Raw genomic sequence first — 17,723 nt, 5'->3', positions numbered from 1 at the left:
GCTCTCTTCTCTCTCTCTCTCTCTCTCTCTCTCTCTCTCTCTCTCTCTCTCTCTCCTCTCTCTCTCTCTCTCTCTCTCTCTCTCTCTCCTCCTCTCTCTCTCTCTCCTTCTCTCTCCTCTCTCTCTCCTCTCTCTATCTCTCTCTCTCTATCTCTCTCTCTCTCTCTCCTCCTCTCTCTCTCTCTCCTCTCTCTCTCTCTCTCTCTCTCTCTCTCTCTCTCTCTCTCTCTCCTCTCTCTCCTCTCTCTCTCTCTCTCTCTCTCCTCTCTCCTCTCTCTCCTCTCTCTCTCTCTCTCTCTCTTCTCTCTCTCTCTCCTCTCTCTATCTCTCTCTCTCTCTTCTCTCTCTCTCTCTCTCTCTCTCTCTCTCCTCTCTCTCTCTCTCTCTCTCTCTCTCTTCTTTCTCTCTCCCTCTTCCTTCTCTCCACTTCGCTTCCCCAACCGCTTGTAGCTGCTTGTAGCTGCTTGCAATTCGTGGATTCGTGGAGATGGTTGCCCGGTGTGCCGTGTCATGTTCGTTTTTGGGAGGAGTTTTGGGCTGCTGTGGGCTTCGATGGCGGAGCGACTGAAGGCGTTCAGTTACGGACCCATCAATGATTTAAGCAGCGCGTACGGATTGTGTAACAGCGATAAGATATGCCAGAGTATAAGTGTACGTCATTAAGATATTTTGCTACTAGTTTGTGGCGTATGTTGTGATAGTTGCCGTGTCTTCAGTATTTAGGACTAAGCCATGCAAGTTTAATTGTTACAGGTTTTGTTTGATGCCGTATTAGGAGAATGTCCCTGGACTTTGTTGCACTCTCCGCCGGCCTTGTTTCACTGGCGCTCGCTCGCCAGCACGCACAGTACTCGCCGGATGGCGGGCCCAGCGCTGCGGATTCACGTACAGCCGGCTTCCGGCCGCGGGGCGGTTTCTCCGACTCTCGCTTGCCCTCTGCTCTTGATAACCGCCATCGGGCTCGGGTGCCCTGTAATTGTTTGTTGACCCCGGTGTAACGTGGTGATGGCCCCTCACTAGCCCTGGCTGTGGTGCGTGGTGCGATGCGAGAGGTCAGGTCGCGGGCTGGGGTGCGTCGCCTGGTGCCACCGTGGGTCGGGTGGGGCTGTCCCACACCTCCGGGGGCACGCGGCGCCCGGCGTGTCTCACGCCAGCTCGAGACGGCGGGACACAGCCGAGGCGGAAAGCGATTGGCATACCTCGTGCAAAACACATGATGCGTAGTGAACTGCAGCAGATGCCACGTACAGTGTTGTACTGTCTTTGCGGCCCGGCTTTTTTCGATGGCTGATAGCTCCGATTGTAGGGGTCTGGCCCGCCGCGGCACCCACTCGGATGGGCCCTGAAGGTGTGCGTGTGTGTGGGAGAGGGGGACATGTGACGCCTGTCAGCCGCCTCGACTGACGCTGGTCGGGCTCGGGTGCGACAGGCAAGTGTTCTGCTGGCTGGACAAGTGGCACGGCATGACCATGGACGACATCCGCGAGCTCGAGGATAAGACCAAGGCCGACCTGGACAAGGTGAGGGACCAGCATCCCCTCCTGGAGAGCCGCGGTGGCGCCGACCGTCCGCCGGTCCACCCGTCCACCGGCCCTCTTCCAATCTGACCAGCCGGCTAACACATTTGTCGCGGTCTCTGTTCGTGAGTGATTCCTTCACTTTCAGTTACTTCGGTAGTGGATAGCGAGCTGAAGTCCTCCAACTTCCCTCTCAGACCGCGCTTTCAGGTGAGGCCGTTTGCTCGAGCGTGCTGTGGGATGTCGACACTTGGGCCGCGTTCGCCTCGGTCGCACGTGCGCTGACGGTGTTGATCGATATCCCTCCCGCCCCCCCCCCCCCCCAGGCGCGCGGTCTTTGCACACCTGCCGGTTTACTTGCGTGTGAGACGCTCGCCTCGTTCAGTGCTAATGCTTTTGTGTTTGGCAGCAACGAAGGGAAGGCGAAGTTCGCGGCATGCGGGCGGAGAACGACTAGCGGTGCTGCCTGCCACCTAGCGACAGATTCGTTCACCAGCGTTATGGGAAGCGGCCACCGCGTCGTCCCGTTCCTCTGCGTGTGTGTCTAGCTATTGGTCATTGTGCGTCGGATTTAGTTGATTCGTATTTAATCAGTCTATAAAATTTAGGAGGCCACTTGCTCGCCAATGAGAAGTGCGGAGGGTAGTGATTTGCTTCTGGCGCGGGTGTCGGTGCCCCGCCAGAGGGCCGCGGCCGCACCCCGGCGCCCGTCTTAAATGTGATCCACCCCGTTCGTCGATCGACTGAGGGGCCTGGGACGCGCGCCGCCGTCGCGCCTCGCCCCATCGCAGTCTATTTAGCCGCAGCCGCCGCTGCATCGCCTGCGTCCGTTCACTATCTCACATATCACGCGGCTGCCTCGCTGGGGTGGCCGGCGGCGCGGGCGGGCGGCGAGCGCCGGTGGCGGCGGCGCCGCCCGGCTGCCGGCGGGCCGGCCTCGTCCGCGTCCACCGCGCCGCCGGCCACGAGCGTCCGGTCCTCGCCACTCCGCACTCCCGCGAGTCACGCGCACTGGCCCTGGGCCGGCGCCAAAAGCGAGTGCTCTTTTCTGTGCTTTAGGTTCGAGAATGCAGGCATTTCTGTCCATACTGGTACTTCGTCTCTGGTGTGTTAATATCTGCCCACCGCGTGTAAGCCCGTGCTTTTCGCCTGAATAGGCCAGCGCTCGCAGCGAGGCGTGTGCTCAACGACACAGTGACGCGGGCCCGGCCGCTGACGGCGTGTCCTCGCATGACGTCGGGACACGCTCGGCCGGAACAGCTCCCACCTTGAACAATGCGTGGAGTCCAGTACAGGGCTTGCGTCTATCGTGTTCGCCTCACACCCGCGGAGTGGCTTACGTTGCTGTCGTCCTCGCTGGCGGGCGAGCCCATCTTTCCCTCTCCGTGTGTCGTGCTCTGGTCGTGCTCGTGTTTTGTTTTGGGTCCCGATGACGTCCTGGTCCTCGCGTGCCGCCCCGCCCTGTCCCTAGTCTCTGCTCGGAATTAGTCGTGCGCGTGGCATGAATTTCTGCCCCCGGGGTGTTGCGTCTCATGGGGATCGTCCCCAGCCAAAAGTGTGTTACGAATAGTCAGAATTGTGGTTAAGCCACGGGGCGTATGCATTCCATTCTTTTGTTTATGTTTTCTTGGCTGTAAAAAGTGTGAATACAGGTAGATCATATTAGCAGGCGTTTGGATGGCGGAGGACTGGTAACGCAGCACGCGGATCACGCTAACCAGATCACGCAGAGCAGATGACGCTCACCAGGTCACATTCATTAGATCACACGGGCCAGGCCACACCGACCAGATCACGTAGACCTGATCACACAGACCAGATCACACTGATCAAATCATGTCGCGCTCATCAGATCACACTCGAGATCACATAGACCAGATCACGCAGGCACAGACCAGGTCACACAGACCAGATCATGCTGATCACATCATGTCACGCTCATCAGATCACACTCATGAGATCGACACAGACCAGATCATGCCCATGATGACCAGATGACAGACCATCACGCAGGACTGCCGGTGACGGGGGAAACACGTTACAGAGTTGACCCGGTCAGGACACATCTGTGCGGCGCCTGCGGTGCACGATGGGACTCGATCGCGCGGCATCGCTGCAGATGCCGTGCGTCATATGACTGACGATTGCGTGTTTTTCTTTAAACACACATCTTTCTGGTCCAAACGGCAATTAGCTTCGTGCGTTGATCTCAATCCAGCCACTGGCGGCTGTGGCACGTCACTGAGTTTTACGCCAGATGTGACTCGAAACATATTCAAGTGTTACGTGTTCTATCTGCTCGCGCTCCCTTCAGTCAGACAATGGTCATTCAGACCGGACACAAGCGCTGCGAGACGGTAACTGTCTTAACTCGCGAGGCGAGCAGGCGGCGCCGACCTCGGCGAGCGGCGTCCTAGGCGGTACACCGCCGGTCGAGGCAGCGGCGTACCGAGGTACAGCAGCATTGGCGGCGCGAGCAGGGGCGGCCTCCGGCGCACGCCAGTAACATCACGATACATCTCCCCCTTGAGCAAATGCAAATACATACTAATACGCTTGCGAAACGAAATTACTGGCAACAGACTGCTGCCTCCCTGCTGCTTCTCAGGCTGCTGCTTCCCTGCTGCTTCTCTGCTGCTTCCCTGCTGTTTCTTTGCTGCTCCTCAGGCCACTTTTTCCCTGCTGCTTCCCTGCTGCTTCCCTGCTGCTTCCCTGCTTCTTCTCTGCTGCTTTTCTGCTGATCACCAGACGCCGCGGTGTGGCGAGAAGATCGCTGAAGATTCTCTCGCAGAATCCATGTACGTCTCCTTGAAGCACAGCGCTGATTTCATCCTGCTTCCGTAAACCAACGCAGCTACTTGTACGTCACCGTCCTCTTTGTGTAGTCCTGATGCCAGTCTGTATCGGACGAACCGATCACGCCAGGCCGACCACCTCTCAGGCGATGTGAAGCTGAATTCCTCAGGAGGACGACATCCAGACATCTTGACTTACTTCACAACTCACACTGCCTGAATAAATGTGCTGCTCACGCTTACTTAAGCTTACTCTAGGTTCAATGCGGCTGCGCCATATTCAAGTATTACGTGTTCTATCTGCTCGCGCTCCCTTCAGTCAGACCACGGTCATTCAGACCAGACACGAGCGCTGCGAGACGGTAACTGTCTTAACTCGCGAGGCGAGCAGGCGGCGCCGATCAGAGCGAGGAACACGGTGCCGCTTCGATAACGAAGCCCTGACACTTGCGTTTGAATTTAACCAGGAAGGCAAGGCCTTCGTGGGCATATTCCGGTGTGAAACGATATGATGTAGAAATTGAGTATGTGATGGGACTGGCTGCAGCAATCAGAATTGGCAGGCACCTTTTGTTGCCCGGCGGAAATGCTAGTAAACTTCGCGATTTTTGTACTCAAGGTCCAAGGCCTGTATATTCCCATCATAACCACCTGCTATCCATTGTGCAGCTGCTCCATGCCTCCAAGCTTTCCAGTTGCTGTTGTTTTGGTGTGCGGATTTCAGGAGGACCACTGTTGAGAGCTCGGAGATCGTGTGAAGGTATGTGTCGGTGAGGTTTATCACCTGAAAACGCTGGGGCGAAGGTCCGCCGTGTTTTGTCTGGCTGCTGTGCGATTTATACCATCCAACACACGTTCCTGCGGTTGAAAAAAAAACATTTATTTCGGGGAGCGCCGACCGCACCCTTTTACGGAAGCATCACAACCGTATGACATGACAATGCGGAGCTGACACTGGCGGCGGGAGGGACCGTCCACCGCGCCCACGCGTCCGGCGCCACATGAGTATGATTGGGCGGAGCCATTTGGCAGCATATCACGAGTAAAGCACATATAATAGAATATCGCAGAGAGCGGCAGGGGCGCTGTCGGGCCGTCCCGATGCGGGACCCCTAGCGAACCCGCGGATAGCCAGCTTGACTCCGCGCCGACCGCCGGCCGCACCCCGCGCCGCCTAGGCGTCGGCGGCCGGTGCGCCCTGCTGCGTGGCCGCCTTCTGCTTGGTGCGCGGCAGGGCGGCAGGCCGGCGCGGCGCGGCCGCCTTCTCGGCCTCCTCGCGCCCGCTCAGCATCTGCTCCATGTACTGCGCCAGCTGGTCTGGCTGCAGCCGCGCCGCCACAGAGAGCGGCGGCCGCGCCGGCTCGCGCGGTCCGAGCGGGCGCCGCCGCTCGTCGCCGGTCGCCGCCAGCAGGCGCTCCTGACTGGCGGCTCGGCTGAGCGCGCCCGCCTCTTTGTGCACCTCGGCGGCGGCGCGCAGCGCGAGCGCGCCGCCCGGTGGCTGCGCCGGCGAGTAGCCCGAGTAGTTGGAGTCGGTCATGGAGCGGCCGTCGCCGTCGTCGCGGCGCGAGAGCTCGCTGCTGCCCGACGGCGACGTCTTGCAGCTGTCGGCGGCCAGCTGCTCGAGCAGCGCCGCCGGCTGCGGCAGCGGCCCCACCCACGGCTTGGGCCCGGCGCGCTGCGCGGCCGACGGCGCCGGCTTCGGCGTGAAGTCGGGCATGGTCGGCATGGTCGCCAGGCCGTCGGCGGACGCGGCCAGCTTGTCAAAGGCAGCCGAAGTCGCCGCCGACCGCCGCCGCCGCGTCCACGTCCACGCCACGCTCGTGCGCCGCGATCAGCAGCTTGGCCAGCGGCGGCGCCAGGCCGAGGCCGATACTGCGCTCGTGGTACACGTCCGTGATGGGCAGCTCTCGCAGCCGGCTCATCTGCGTGGCGATGATGTGGTCCTGGATGCTGTTGTGACCGAGCTCCTCGCCGGCCGGCATGAGCGCCTGCGGCGGCGCGGCGCGCCCGGCCAGCCGCGGCGCCCGCTCCCAGCGCTGGTCGCGGCCGGCCGCCGGCGGCCGCAGCTCCGAACGCACGCTCAGGACGGTCCGCGGCGCCGCCGTCGCCGGGCGCCTCGCGCGGCGGCAGTGCGGCCGGCACAGCGGCCGTCTTGTAGGCGGTACGCGCGGGCCGCGTGGCGCCCGCTGCGCGCCGCGGCCCCAGGTCCGAGTCGGAGCCCTGAGACTCGAAACCAGAGCTCGCGTGCGAGCCGGTCTTCTGCAGCAGTCGCGCGCCGCGGTTCAGACCAGCGCTGACGTCGGCCACCACGCGGTTAAGCATGGGCGGCGGCGGTGGCGGCGGCGCCGCCGGCTGCCGTCGCACGGCGGCCGCGCCCGCTTCCCACTCGGCCAAGCTGCTGGCGCTGCTCGAGCTGTCGGGCCGCACGGCGCCGCTGTAGAGCGAGCGCACGCGGCTCTGGTGGCTGAGCGTCAGACTGAGGCGCGGGCTCGGCTGCGGCGAGCGCTCGGCCGGGCTGGGCAGCGGGCGCCGCGTGCCGCGCCAGCCCTTCGGCGCCACGTCCACCGGGCTCGGCGTGAACGCGGCGTCGCTCTCGCGACCCTGCGCGCGCGCCACCGGCGCGTCGATCGTGCTGCTGCGCGCGCCGTCCGGCTCCCCGCGCCCGCGCACGTAGCTGCTGAAGGCGCCCGAGCCGAGCAGCAGCGGCGCGCGCTGCGGTACGGTGCTGAAGGCGGAGGGTGCGGCGATCGGCGGAGGCGCCTCCTCGCTCTCGCTCTCGTCGCTGCTCTCGCCCGACGACAGGCACTCGATGTCCAGACTCTTGGGCGCGTCTTGCGTGTCTGCGGGAGGTAGGTACGGTGAGATTCTCACGTGTCACCACTTTGAAAATGTCCCATGTATGCGGTGAAATAAACTGCTCCTTAGTCATCACAACTTTGATTCACCACGATCACGGAACTGACGAATATGGTCACGTAAACACGGTGAGTCAGATGCTGCCAGCACGCGGTCAACTAGGACGTGATAAATAGGGACTTACCGAACAAAGCCAGGAGAGCCTGCAGGGCAAACTGAATGGTGCGTTTGTTGGCGCTCTTTCCAGTGCGCAGGTGGACCTCGTCTTTGCCCACCTCAGTCAGGTCAAAACCTGTAAAAGAACCGTCCCAGTTACAGATCACATTCAGAGCAAACGTCAGCTCTGCAAAATGTTATCCGGCAGCAACCCGCAATGGATATCCTACTCACGTACTTTTCACGAATATCCGATTGCCAAATCCTCCCAATGCTGATCATGGCGGATCGTAACAAGCTGCACCAGCTCCTCCGCACCAAGAAGCCTCAAGTTGCCAACAGCTCTGGCAGCCGCCCTCGCGGCCCGCAACCCCACCCGCCGAACCGCCCACGAGATCTGATCCCTTACCTAGCGAGGCGAGCAGCTCGTGGCACCCGCTGACTCGCCAGAGCCGCACGTCGACAGCCGTCTCGATGCTCTCTGAGTCGAGGTCGGCGGCGGCCGGCTGCGCCAGAACGCCGCGGATGACGCCGATCACGTCCTCGGCCTGGTCGCGGTGCGCCAGCAGCTTGCAGAGCGCGGCCAGCGAGGCCGGCGGCAGGCCGAGCAGCGCCTGCAGGCTGGCCGAGCACTGCGTCAGCCGCTGGCCCGGGTCCGACTGCGGGAAGAACACCGAGCTCGGGATGCCGTGCGCGGCCGGCTCGAAGCGGAAGCCGACCGAGACGAGCAGCTCCTTCCAGCCGCCGAGCCCGTTCACCTTGCTCTCGATCGACTGCTGCGTGGTGTACATGGCGTTCTTGTGGCCGCGCTGAATGCGCTGCAGCGACTTCTCCATCAGGTGCAGCGTGACGCGCAGCGCGTCCCGGCAAGCGGTCCGGCTGCTGCAGCAGCTCGCACAGCGCCTGGCCCATCAGCGCCACCTTGTTGGTCAGCTTGACGTCGGTGCCGACCAGCAGGTAGCCGGCCCAGTTGGCCGGGTGCGCGAAGTGCTTGGTGTTCTGTACCGTCTGCATGGCGTCGTTGAGCGCGCGGCTGACGCGGGCGCCCTGCCGGCGGGTGGACACGCGTCAGATGCGGCAGCACGGCCGCCCGCAGTCCCCCCTAAGAGCACGACATCTGGTCCGCACGGGGCACAGATAGCTGAACCACATCCTGCATTAGTGTGGTAGTTAAAATAGGATCGGAAATATGGAGATTATTTCAGCAATGTGTATCTTTTGGGTGTTTTCTGTAGTTACGCTCGTTAGACCGGTTGTGTCAGCACTGGTTTCTACACGCGGATCCGTTGCTCGAATGGTTGAGCACAAAATGCCCCATCGCAATGCAAAAGCTGCATAAGGCAGCCAGACTGCTAATTATGGACAGCATGCCACCCGCGGTCCATCTCAGGCGTGCCTATGTTTGCGGACACTCAGCGACGAGCCGACAGCGCGGAGCGGCGCCACCACTGACCTGCAGCAGACAAGAGTAGAAGGTGCGGTACAGGATCTTGACGGCCGTGTCGGGCACGGGCCACAGCGAGACGAGCACGCACTGGGCGCCGGCGGCCAGCAGGGCACGCGTCAGCCCGACCACGCCGTCCGAGCTGGCGCGGCCGTGGTGGTCGCGCGTGTGGCACGAGCTCACCACCACCAGCTTGGCGGTCAGCTTGAGGCCGAGGATGTCGGCGGCCGTCAGCAGGAACTCGGAGAGCGGCGGCAGGTCACTGGACGAGGCCGCCTCCGAGTGGTCGTCCTCGTGCTGTGACTCGCACTGCGAGCCGTGCGAGGCGGCGCGCTGCGAAGAGCGGGCGTCCACGAACTCGCCCGGCGACAGCACCACGGCCGACAGCTTCCAGGAGACGTGCGTCGCCAGGTGGACGCACTCGGCCTGCGCCAGCTGCTGCAGCAGCGCCTCCTTGGAGGCGGCGGCGCCCGTCAGCGGCTCCGTCTGCAGCATCTCGGCCACCATATGGGCCTCCTGCTCGGCGTACGGCAGGTCAGCCCAGCCCCACTGCTCGCCGAGCGCGGCTGGCAGGCGCGGGTTGCCCACCACCAGCGCCGCCGTCTGTTCGCCGCCGGCGCGGGCGCCGCGCGGCCGCGCGCCCGAGCGCAGCGTGCTGATGGACGGCGTCAGGATCAAGTTGAAGCGCTCGCAGAGGAACTCGCTGCTGTCGGGCGCCTTCAGCACCGGGAACGGCACCAGGTAGAGGTCGCCCTCGAGCACGAGCATCAGGTCGCGCGGGTAGGCGTTGCTCGGCAGATGCTCTTCCATGGGCGCGATCAGCAGTTCGTACAGCGAGCGCAGACACTGCGGCCCCTGCCAGACGGCGCGGCGCGAGCGCACCGAGCCGCCGCGGCTCTGGCAGCCACCGCTCACGCTGCCGCTGCCGCGGCTGCACGAGAAGGCACTGAACATGCTGGACAGGCTGTAGTTGGACGAGTTGCAGGCGTGGCCGCGGTTGACCATGCGCAGGAAGCCGGTCTTGTCGCCCTCCTGGTTGAGCCGGTCGCCGAGCTGTTCCAGGTGCTGCTGCCACATGTCGCCGGCGTCGGCGTCCGTGTCGCGCTCGCCGCCGGCCGTCTGCAGCTCGACGCCCAGCGCGTCGCGCACCGACTCAATGTGCGATTCGAGCAGGCTGGCGTCGGCCGGGTGGGCGGCCGCGTGCGCCGGCCGGTCGGTGGCGCCCACCGTCACCTCGTGGAACTTGACGATACCGCGGCCGGGCACGATCAGCCAGCTGAAGAGGGCGCCGGCCGCCAGGCTGTAGTAAAGCACGGTGGCCTTCTGCTTGGCCACCGCCTCCACAATCTGCTCCACCGAGGTGGGCGTGTTGTCGTCGACGCGCGTGAAGCGGCTGCTGCTGAAGCCGCTGTTGGAGCGCTCCAGGAGCAGGTCGGCGAAGGCGCGCGTCCGGCTGCGCTCGGCCACCACCAGCGCTTCGTCCTGGCAGCCTAGCGACACCAGCACGCGCTGAAAATGTGAGAAGAACGCATGACCGAGTGTGAGAAGCTATTCCCCATCAGTTTTCCTGGCATTGTCCGGAGTCTGGAGCTTGGCAATGTATCGAGACATGATTGGGATCTCGTGTACTCGTATACCTACTGTTGCTAAACATAATTTGGATAGATAATAGTAAGAGAAGGGTGCCAGGCATGAAGCAGCAAATTTTGGAGGGCCCAAGCCGTTTGCATGATACCACAAGTACAATAATGTCACCATGACGTTTGACGGATGCTCGGATATCATCGTCAAATGATTGCTCCCATTCCCATCGACAGGGCATTGCGGTTGAATCCCTTCTATCGCTCGTTGGGCGCGCTGCCACCGTTTCCGTGCCACATCCTGCAGCCAGCCCTCGCAGCCCATATCCGAGCGGCCGTTCACGCCTCCTCTGGAGCCAGCGCTCGCGGTCCGACTCCGGTCCGGCGCCGGTCCGACTTCGGTCCGGCTCCGGTCCGACTCCGGTCCGACTCCGGTCCGACTCCGGTCCGGCTCCGGTCCGGCTCCGGCCCGGCTCCGGTCCGACTCGGGTCCGGCTCCCGTCCGACTCCGGTCCGGCGGCCGTCCGCGCCTCACCTGAAGCGCCTGGAACGCGGCCGTCTGCAGGTCGTAGAGGCCGAGCCGGTGTTGGCTGGTGCCGCGCGCCTCGCGCCTCACGCCCTCCAGCAGGAAGGCGGCCCGCTCCAGCTGGGTCTGCGCGCCGGCCAGGTCGCCGTGTCCCCAGAGCGCCAGGCCGAGCCGGTGGCGCAGGCGCGCCTCCTCCTCGCGCCGGCTCAGCTGCTCGGCGATCTGCAGGCCCTGGCGCAAGTAGGCGATCGCCTGCGGCCTGTTACCCAGCGCGTGATGCACGCGGCCCAGGCTGGCGTAGGCGGCCGTCTTGGTTGCCTTGTCGTTGGTCTGCGCTGCCACGCTCAGCTGCTGCTCCAGGTGCACCACGGCCTGCTCCAGGTCACCGAGTGACTCGTGCGCAGCGCCCAGGTGGCCGTGCGCGCGCGCCTGACCGGCGGCCAGGCCGGAGCGCGCCGAGATGGCCGCGTCCAGCTGGTGGAACTCGAGCGCCGCCTGGAAGTCGCCCATCTGCTGGTGCACGCAGCCGAGGCCGCTGGCCGCCTCCGCCTCCAGGACCGTGTCCTCCAGCTCCCTGCCGACCGGAAGCCACCCCTGTTAAGCTCCAGATACCCACGGTTTGACGTCATTGGAACGGTCCGCGCCGCCACCCGGACGCCGAAATTGGATGACGGAGATGGTATGCGCTTAGCGTTTCAGTTCACGTTATTTGCTTCTCTTTTCCAAGAAGATCAGCACTGGGCATGCCCGCCTTTGCTCAGGTGATCAGCGATCGATCACGATTGCCCGTCTAACAACGCCAACCGTATCACGCAGCGGTCTCATGCAAAAGGTCAAGCCAAGCACGCAAGCGGGCCTCACAAAGCGTGCGCCGGCGAGACGGCGTGGGAGGGCGGCTCGGCTTACCTGGCGATGTTCAGCTGGTGGTCGAGGCAGGAGAGCGCCTGCTCGAAGTTGCCCAGCCGGCCGTGGATGACCCCCAGCTCGCCGTAGGCGGAGGCCTTCGCGTGCGGGCTGTTGAGCTCGTGCGACACCACCAGCCGCTTCTCGTAGCAGACGAGCGCCTGCTGCAGGTGACCCAGGCTGCGGTGGCTGGCGCCGAGGCCGCGGTACGCGCGCTCCTGCTCCCTGCTGGCCCGCAGCTGCAGCGCCAGGCTCAGCAGCTGCTCGTGACACTTGATGGCCTCCTCGTGGTCGCCGATGGCGTCGTAGCAGTCGCCGAGGTTGCCGAACGAGCGGGCCTTGTCCATGAGCGCCGCGCCGCTGGGGATCTGCTCCAGCGTGGCCAGCTGCTGCTCGAAGTAGCCGATGGCGTCCTCGAAGTGCGACATGTTGAGGCGCGCGATGCCCAGGTTGCCGAACGCCTGCGCCTCCATCACGGCGTCGCACAGGTCCTTGGCTCTGTGGAAGGCGAGCAGCGGGGGAACCGTCACGCATGTTTTGAGTGACACCGCCAGCGTCCTCGGAAGGAACTGGGCGGATGGACGCACCACTGCCGATACCAGAGTCGGCACATATCGGCGCCCATTTCAGACAAAACACCTCTGATTTTAGGCTTTCCAGGCGGAGCCAAAATCCGATGCAAACACAAGGCGTACCAAGGCCCTGCCTCTGCCTTTGACGGCGTCAAGATTGGCTTCAAACATCACAAAGCCGATATAACCTCATCACGAACCAGACCAGAGTCAAGATCAGATTTATCACGAGGCAGGCCAGAGTCAAAGTCAGATTAATCACGAGGCAGACCAGAGTCGATATCGAGCTCAACACGGGACGAAACCAAAGTCATGCTCATTTTGTGACCGATCCAAGGCTATACTCGTCACAGGACAGAAACATGGTCTGGCTTGGCTCGGGCTATAGCTAAAATTGTACGTAACACATGCTGGACTTCAGATGACCGCCGCGCCGCCGCCCTCACCGGTCCAGCTGTTCCACGTAGCACTTGATGGCGTTGGTGTAGTTGCCGAGCGCCATGTGGACGGCACCCAGGTGGCCGTGCGCCTTGCACTCGCCACGCAGGTCAGCCACCTCCTGTCGAATGGTCAGCTCCTGCGAACGAGTCAGGCCAGGTCAGGTCAGGTCAGGTCAGGTCAGTTCGGGTCGGGTCGGGTCGATAGCGGGCCGGCGGCATGGTGGCTCGACTGGGCGCGGGATGATTTCGCCAGGGCTGGAAGACGTTGGAGGGGGGGGGGGGGGGGCCGCGGCAGGAGCTGCACATTGAACGTCACGACTCTCTCTGTAAGGCGGACTGATACTCGTTTTAAGGCGGGCTGATACTCGTTTGCAAGTCGAAAGATGGCCACAAGGATTGCCTGCGGATATTACAAGGATTACCTGCGATTATTACAAGGATTGCGGCTCATCAACTACATAGCCTCTTGCGCCGTCTTGGATATTCGGGACGCATCGGCAGCGGCGCATGAACTTGCAGGTACGTTCATTGAACGCAACATGTAATCGTGCAGCGTGATCATCGTATGCAATTGGTGGTCTCCTGGGACGTTTCCCTGTGCGAAAAACTGCACAGACGTTACCACTTATGAGATTACACTACCGCAGCTAAATATCGCATAAATTATCTCTGCGGCGTTCATCAAATGTGATGAAACTCATTACTAATTGCAGAGAATGTCTTATGCGTATCCGACATCCGGCGTCGGGACAAGGCTGAGCAGTTCCGACGGTCCATTTACGACAGAGCAAGGCCGGTGAAATTCCTTGCCGCCGGCCGCAGACTAACGACTTCCCTCAATAGCAATAGTTCGCAGAAGGGATAAAATCTCGCCAATTTCCACGATGATCCCGGCGGAAGCTCCTATTTGCAATCGCTAAATGGCGGTTCTATCATCCACCTTACGCTCTCCCGTGCTTCATACGGCCCGTTCCCGTCCATTATCTGCAATTACTGTAGCCCAACGACCACCGGTCGGCTCCTCCCCGACCACTGGATACTTTCGCGAGAATCATCGATGCCTAATTCACGCGCAGCCTCCTGGATTGGTTTTACGAGCGTGGCTCGCCATTCAAACCGCGCCGGCGGCCAATTACGCTGCGTCTGCAATGACGATTTAATGACGGCGTCGCCCCGGTCGTTTGGCCCTATAACAGGTCCGGACTGAGGTGGTCGGAGCTACCGAATTTATCGAGCTGCGGTCTATAATTTCCGGCCCGGCGGCGCCGGCGGCCCGTCGGTTTGCTCCGCCGGCGAAACGCTTTGCGCGGCTTGCGAATACCTGCCCGGTACGCCGCCGCCGCAGAGCTGGGGCGCTCGCGACCAGCCACCGCGTACACCGAACACGGCCGGCGTCCTGAACGCTACAGATGCCGTGCGCCGTCCCACCCGAACACCGGAGCCGGCCGTACAGGTGAACGTTGTCTACAGCGACACACGCATGCGGCCGGGAGGGGCCGCTGACCAGCGCAGCGGTGCAGGTGACCGCTGTCCACAGCGACACACGCGCGCGGTCGGGAGGGGCCGCTGACCTGCGTGTGGAAGCCGAGCGCCTTGTCGAGCTGACGCAGCTGGCGGTGCGCCAAGCCGAGCGCGCTGAAGGCGCAGCACTGCAGCTGCTTGTCGCGGCTGTGTCGGGCGGCCGCCAGCTGCTTGTGGTAGCAGTGCACCGCTTCCTCGTGACCGCCAGTCTTCATCAGCACGTCGCCCATGTTGCCGAGCGCGCGGCACGTGCCCTGCGCGTGCTTCAGCAGGTGCGCGATGGCTGGACAGAGGGGGGGGGGGGGAGCAGTCAGACGGCCGGACGAGCCACTATGACGATCATCACGCGTCGGACACGTCACACCGCGCCCGGCTCGACAGCAGGAATACAATGTGGAGCAGTGGGTATGAACCGGACGCATGAAAAACTGGTCTGTGATATCACAGCCTCTCAGACGGCGACAACGTTTTTTTCACAAAGAACCATTGACACACATCTCCTTGTCTAACAAGACAAGCGGCAGAAATGAAAGCCCAGCAGTTTCATCTTACCGTGGAAGAACTTCTGGCACTCGAGCGCCTTCTCGCAGTTGCCGAGCGCCAGATGCGCCAGGCCGAGGTTGCAGTAGGCCCGCCCCATGCTCATCTTGTCCTGCAGGTCCTTGGCCAGCGCCAGGTCCTGGTCGTAGTAGTGCACCGCCTCGCTGTAGTTGGCCAGGCAGTAGTGCGCGTAGCCGAGGAAGTGGCATGCCTTGGCTTCGCCCTCCACGTCCTGCAGGTCGTGCGACAGCTGGCGGTACTGTTCGTAGTAGGGCACGGCCAGAGCGAACTGACCGCGCGAGCTGTGGCAGTTGCCCAGGTTGCAGAGCGCGCACGCCTCGCCGGCCGTGTCCTTGAGCTCGCGCGCGATGTTGAGGTGGCCCAAGTAGTGCAGCAGCGCCATCTCGTGCATGCCGAGCGCCTGGTACGCCACGGCCAGGTTGCCATGCGTCGACGCCTCGCTGCTGCGGTCGTTCACCTCCTTGCTGATGGTCAACTCCTGCTTGTGGTACTTGATGGCCTGCTCGTAGTAGCCCATGGAGCTGTAGGCGTTGCCGATGTTGCCGAAGGCGCGGCCCATGCCGGCGCGGTCCTGCAGCAGGCGCGCGATGTTGAGATGCGCCTGGTGCAGCTTCAGCGCCGCGTCGTGATCGCCGAGCAGCTGGTACACGATGCCCAGGTTGGAGCAGGCGCGCCCCTCGGCCGTGCGGTCCTTGGTGCTGAGCGCCATGTCCAGCTGCTTCTCGTGCCACTTCTTGGCCTGCGCGTAGTCGCCGAGGCAGCGCGCCGCGTGCCCGAGGCCGGCATAGGCGCGCGCCTCGATGGTGCGGTCCCCCAGCTGCTGGGCGATGCGCAGCACCTGTTGGTGGAACGTGATGGCGCGCTCGAAGCTGCGCCGGTAGTGGTGTGAGCTGCCCAGGTTGCTGAAGGCACGCGCCTCCTCCACCCGGTTGCCGAGCTGCTTGGAGATGCGTAGGTGCTCCTTGTGGCAGTCGACGGCGTTGTCGAAGTCGCCCATGGCCAGGTAGACGGCGCCCACGTTGCCGATCTCGCGCGCCTCCTGCAGCTGGTCGGCCAGCTGGCGCACCAGCTGTACGCACTGCTTGTGCGACGCCAGCGCGTTCGGGTAGTCGCCGATCGCCGTGTACACGTGTCCTGAGGAGGGCGGCGGGTCATCCCACGGCGGCTTCCATTCCACCGTATAGGTGGTGGGTACAGTCCGCCGCCTGGGTCATGCGATACCGATACCAGCCCTAACACACCATTCGCGCAATGAACCAGCCGACTCAAAGGCAGCAAAGCGTTATCCATGTCCATCATGGAAAAGCAATGACAGCAAAGTAATGACATCGGCCTGGTCCCACTGGAGCCTCACCGACGACCGCCCAACCTCAGCGGCTCCCTGGCCCGTGCGCTGACCGTCCCGGTCCAATCCCGCGCCTCGCGGCCGCCGCGCTCTGGGCGCTTACCCAGACTGGTGAGCGCCGCCGCCGCCGCCTGCGTGTCCTTGCACTTCATGGCCAGCACCAGCTGGTACCGGTGCGACGTGAGCGCCTCCTTGAAGTTGCCCTTGCTGAAGTAGGCCGAGCCGAGGTTACCGTGGGCGCGGCACTCACCGGCGATGTCCTCCAGCGACTTGGCCACGTTCAAGTCCTGCTGCATGTAGCTGATGGCCTGCGGTGAAGAGCTGGGTCACACACTGCTTTCGTGGAGGAAGCTTTAGCACGCCCACGTCGGCCACATTGGCACAGTTTTAAGCTTGGTGTCTCGCTCTGTGGGCAACGACAGCGGGAGCGACAGGAGCCTAGGGGAGCCAGGCACCCAGCGGGCCGTGACGGCGGGAGCGACAGAGCCGCAGGGGAGCCAGCACCCAGCGGGCCGTGACGGCGGGAGCAACAGAGCCGCAGGGGGAGCCAGCACCTAGTGGGCCGTGACGGGAGAGGTACCACGACCCGCCGGCGAGCCGCTGACCTGTCGAGCGAGTTCATTGCCCAGTAGGCGGACCGACAGGGCCGAGAAGACGCTGCCGCGCAGCTTCAGACTGCACGTGCCGATCTTGAGCGCCGACTCGAGCACGGCCACGGCCGCGCCGCAGTTGCCGGCGGCCAGCAGCTCCTGGCCGATGACGGAGATGATGACGAACGGCGACTTGTCCAGCCGCATCGCCTGCAGCCTGCCGGTACGTCGGCTCCAGAGTGGCTGCCGGGCGGGAGGGTCAGGTCAGGCCGGGTCAGGGCGCCACCCTCAGCACGGCTTCGGTCAAGATCCGGGCAGTGACGTAGCACGCACACCATGTCGAGCATCCTCACGCAACGGCTCCATTTGCTTACAATGCGTCCATTTGCAGCAGACAGGTCTGGCGTCCGCGGCACAATGGCAACGTCGTGCGCGGTGCTGACATTCCACGCTCCCCTCCAGCGTGGACGTACAACTTCCGCCAGTTCTTCACGCCCGAGGGACCGCGGTCCCGCTCCGGCGTACAGCTACCACTCGGCACTGGTTGGCCAGCCGTGGCGCCCCAGCTCGCTTCAGGTCCAGCGCCGTCAGCCGGTCGGAGAGCCGGACACAGCCTACCTCTGAGTGGCGACTTCATGGCGGCTTCGACCAGGCCGGCCAGCAGCTGCAGCGACTTGGCGTCCTGGGCCAGGCCCTGGCTGAAGGCGGCCAGCGCCTCGCCATGGCGACCCATGCACTGAAGCGCCACCCCCTGTCGATAGTAGGCCTGCGGAAGGAGAGGGCGCTGTCAGGCCGGGCCGCGGGCCAGACGGGACGGGCAGGGAGGCCCCGGGCCGGGCCTTCACTGCAGACCGCGGAGCCTCCGGGCAGTCACTTCAGACCAGGGGACTGCGGGGAGCAGATGGTAGGGCCGGGCC

General features: G+C 63.4%; 2 protein-coding genes across 2 annotated transcripts in view; one reads left to right on the top strand and one right to left on the bottom strand.

The window, feature by feature from the left end:
- Positions 1-3,182, top strand: part of vib (phosphatidylinositol transfer protein vib) — a gene marked incomplete in the record, with an annotated part of 12,365 nt that extends 9,183 nt beyond the window's left edge. Inside the window, 2 exon segments of the mRNA XM_037221698.1 lie at positions 1,430-1,520; positions 1,927-3,182. Coding sequence (XP_037077593.1) covers positions 1,430-1,520; positions 1,927-1,974 — 139 coding nt within the window.
- Positions 3,183-5,486: 2,304 nt separating this feature from the next.
- Positions 5,487-17,723, bottom strand: part of LOC119098417 (tetratricopeptide repeat protein 28-like) — a 12,952-nt gene continuing 715 nt past the window's right edge. The window contains 18 exon segments of the mRNA XM_037221333.1: positions 5,487-5,633; positions 5,799-6,080; positions 6,082-6,306; positions 6,455-7,152; positions 7,353-7,460; positions 7,734-8,193; positions 8,195-8,371; positions 8,778-10,277; positions 10,884-11,448; positions 11,781-12,275; positions 12,796-12,926; positions 14,361-14,593; positions 14,863-16,005; positions 16,320-16,537; positions 16,822-16,853; positions 16,855-17,022; positions 17,024-17,049; positions 17,425-17,572. Of these exon segments, the coding sequence (XP_037077228.1) occupies positions 5,487-5,633; positions 5,799-6,080; positions 6,082-6,306; positions 6,455-7,152; positions 7,353-7,460; positions 7,734-8,193; positions 8,195-8,371; positions 8,778-10,277; positions 10,884-11,448; positions 11,781-12,275; positions 12,796-12,926; positions 14,361-14,593; positions 14,863-16,005; positions 16,320-16,537; positions 16,822-16,853; positions 16,855-17,022; positions 17,024-17,049; positions 17,425-17,572 (6,756 nt within the window).

This window comes from Pollicipes pollicipes, unplaced genomic scaffold, assembly GCF_011947565.3.
Source record: "Pollicipes pollicipes isolate AB1234 unplaced genomic scaffold, Ppol_2.1 Scaffold_4740;HRSCAF=5597_pilon_pilon_pilon, whole genome shotgun sequence".
In the NCBI taxonomy this organism is placed as follows: domain Eukaryota; kingdom Metazoa; phylum Arthropoda; class Thecostraca; order Pollicipedomorpha; family Pollicipedidae; genus Pollicipes; species Pollicipes pollicipes.
Note: the sequence above shows the minus strand (reverse complement) of the source record. Positions and strands in the feature narration are given on the sequence as shown.